This window comes from Penaeus chinensis, chromosome 18 (genome assembly GCF_019202785.1).
Source record: "Penaeus chinensis breed Huanghai No. 1 chromosome 18, ASM1920278v2, whole genome shotgun sequence".
NCBI classification, from domain to species: Eukaryota; Metazoa; Arthropoda; class Malacostraca; order Decapoda; family Penaeidae; genus Penaeus; species Penaeus chinensis.
This window is the reverse complement of record NC_061836.1, coordinates 33,458,194-33,460,693: the sequence shown is the minus strand read 5'-3', so window position 1 is coordinate 33,460,693 and position 2,500 is coordinate 33,458,194. Positions and strand designations below refer to the sequence as shown.

Sequence of the window (2,500 nt, the reverse complement as noted above, 5' to 3'; positions counted from 1 at the left end):
ATTTGAACAGTATTAGCCATTCATCATGGCTGATGGAATGTTTCTCTCCTCCTATGAGTATAATCTTATCTCCAAAAATTTGAAAGAATTTGATGCGTTTGTCAGATATTACAACTCATCGTCTACAGATGTTGGTAATACTATTTATATATTACTTCATTGAAAAAGTAAGGAACACTGTTTCTAATTCCTGTCTCCTATATGTCAGCAAATTTAGTTCTAAAAACAGAAAACTCACATTAAAGTCATTCTTGAAACCACAGGTGATACAGTAAGCTTGTTTTGGCTGAGGTGATGACAGGTCGCCAACGTAATAAATGTGACGCTGTCCTGGTCTTCCTGATGGGGCGGCTGTGAAGTACCTAAAGACAGAAAAAACATAATGAAGTACTCTAATAAATATAAAAAGCTCTATTTATGGTAGTGTGGACTTCAAGGGTACAAGGCTGTGATTATGGAAATATTTGTTCGTGGAATCAATCCCTGCATTTTACACATTTCAAAAACGGTCTGCTTACACAATATGGTTCTTGCGGTCCCACGACAGAATATCTACAACCTCGTAGGTGCCAGTGGTCAGCGGGGTTAAGGTCTTGTCCGATGATCGTCGGAAGTTAATGTGCTGGAAAATAACGTTACAAATAAATATCAAATGCATATTGTATAGACTGCTGGTGTCATTCAGTGAAACTTATGATGTCCAAACATGATCAACTTTCAAATTACGATTGTACCTCAGACTAAAAAAGTTAATTACGGTTTCCCGAAGATTTTACGATTTAGGGACAGGCCTACCGCACCTGTCCAAAACACAAAACACCGTACAGGTGGATTATTTCCTCTGGCTGTTCCAAGACTCACCTTGAAGTGCCCCTTGTCGCCCTGGAACGTGGGCAGGACAATCAGGTAAGTGTCGCCGCTGGCCTCGTCGAACATGGGGGGAGTATAGAGGTCGTTCCAGGCCTTGTCCGGAGACTCGTGGACGAGGTCGTCCGAACACACGCCCGTCTCAGCCTGGCAGATGCTCATGATGTTCACATTCTGCAAGGGAGAGCCAGGCCTCGTAGTAGTTGCGTGGAAGGAGGACCGAGGGAACTTATTGAATAAATAAGGTAATTTGATATATCTACGTGTGTGTGTGTGTGTGTGTGTGTGTGTGTGTGTGTGTGTGTGTGTGTGTGTGTGTGTGTGTGTGTGTGTGTGTGTGTGTGTGTGTGTGTGTGTGTGTGTGTCTATGTCTATCTGTGTGTGTGCGTGTGCGTGTGCCTGTGCCTGTGCCTGTGCCTGTGTCTGTCTGTCTGTATATGCGGTTGCCTGTGTCAGCGTCTGTCAGTGTGTATGCCTACATGTGAATGTCGCGCGGCCTTACCTGATGTCTGTTCATCCAGTTGACGGACACGTAGTCTGGCGAGGCCCAGCCCACCGTGGTGAAGTAATGGTCCACGTTCGCCAGGGTGGCAGGCGGAGGCAGGCGCGTCACGGTGTCGCTGCTTCCACTGATCAGCTTGGCCAGGTCCACCACCCACAGGTCCACCACGGGGTTGAATCGACCAGGCTGCGAGAAGAGGCAATTGAAGTCATTTTAGCAACATCATCGTGAACTTGTAAATAATCGGTCTTTTTGCTGGTTAATTATACAAATCAGGCTATTGAGAGAGATAAAAAAACGAAGCATTTGAAAGAACTACAGAAAATTATGTTGCTGTTGAGTATATGTCTGCTTGCTATTACACACCTGCTACGTGTCAGCAAATAGACGGCCACCACGACCACAACCATGAAACCATCGAATTTCTCGCCGGTTGAAAAGCCCGCACTTTGTTCCGACAGAATTTAAGAAACTCAAACCATCTCTCACCTTCGGGTATTTAATGGACTGCTGGATGGGATACTGGAACGAGAGGTCCCCGGGGCGGCCATAGAGAGGGAAGTTCATGGTGTCGACGCGGGAGTCGTTGAAGGTGGCGAAGGCGAGGCGCAGGCCGTTGGGGCCGAACCACAGGGCGGAGTTGGAGCTCAGAATCTCCTCTGGCGGGGGAATGGTGCCGGTTAGAAAAGAGAGAAAAAACGTTTGATGATATAGTAAGTTTAAAATAAAACAATTTTCTTAATTATGAGCTCGGTTTAATTGCCTTGAGTTGGGTTCCATATCTAATGGATAGTGAAATAAAGTGAGGAAAAAAATGCACTTTAAATCTAGTTTCCCATCAACGCACCTTCATACACCCAGTCGGGGATGCCGTTAAAGATGCTACCGATCTGGCCAGTGTCAGTCAGCCTGTACATGGTGGCCAAGTCGGGGCCAGTGGTGTAGTAAAGGTCATTGTGGGACACGAAGGCGAGGGCGTCGTCAGTGGGCGCCCAGGTGGCATACAGGAGCGGCGGCTGGTCATTCCTGGACCTGACCCGCTGAGGCGCCAGAGGGATGGCCTCCCTGGGAAAGAAAAAATAAATGAAATAACCATGAATAATACAAATGAAAAGAATCATGTGTGCCTAC

At 46.5% G+C, this 2,500-nt stretch overlaps 1 protein-coding gene across 2 annotated transcripts in view; it reads right to left on the bottom strand.

Annotated features, from left to right (window-relative positions):
• The window catches only part of LOC125034838 (venom dipeptidyl peptidase 4-like), a 121,507-nt gene that overhangs the window by 2,036 nt on the left and 116,971 nt on the right, over window positions 1–2,500 (bottom strand). For both annotated transcript variants that reach the window (XM_047626851.1, XM_047626852.1), the window contains 6 exons: window positions 2,217–2,434; window positions 1,859–2,028; window positions 1,370–1,555; window positions 862–1,041; window positions 519–622; window positions 239–362 (listed from right to left, as the gene is read on the bottom strand). In XM_047626851.1, coding sequence (XP_047482807.1) covers window positions 239–362; window positions 519–622; window positions 862–1,041; window positions 1,370–1,555; window positions 1,859–2,028; window positions 2,217–2,434 — 982 coding nt within the window. The remainder of the gene's footprint in view (window positions 1–238; window positions 363–518; window positions 623–861; window positions 1,042–1,369; window positions 1,556–1,858; window positions 2,029–2,216; window positions 2,435–2,500) is intronic.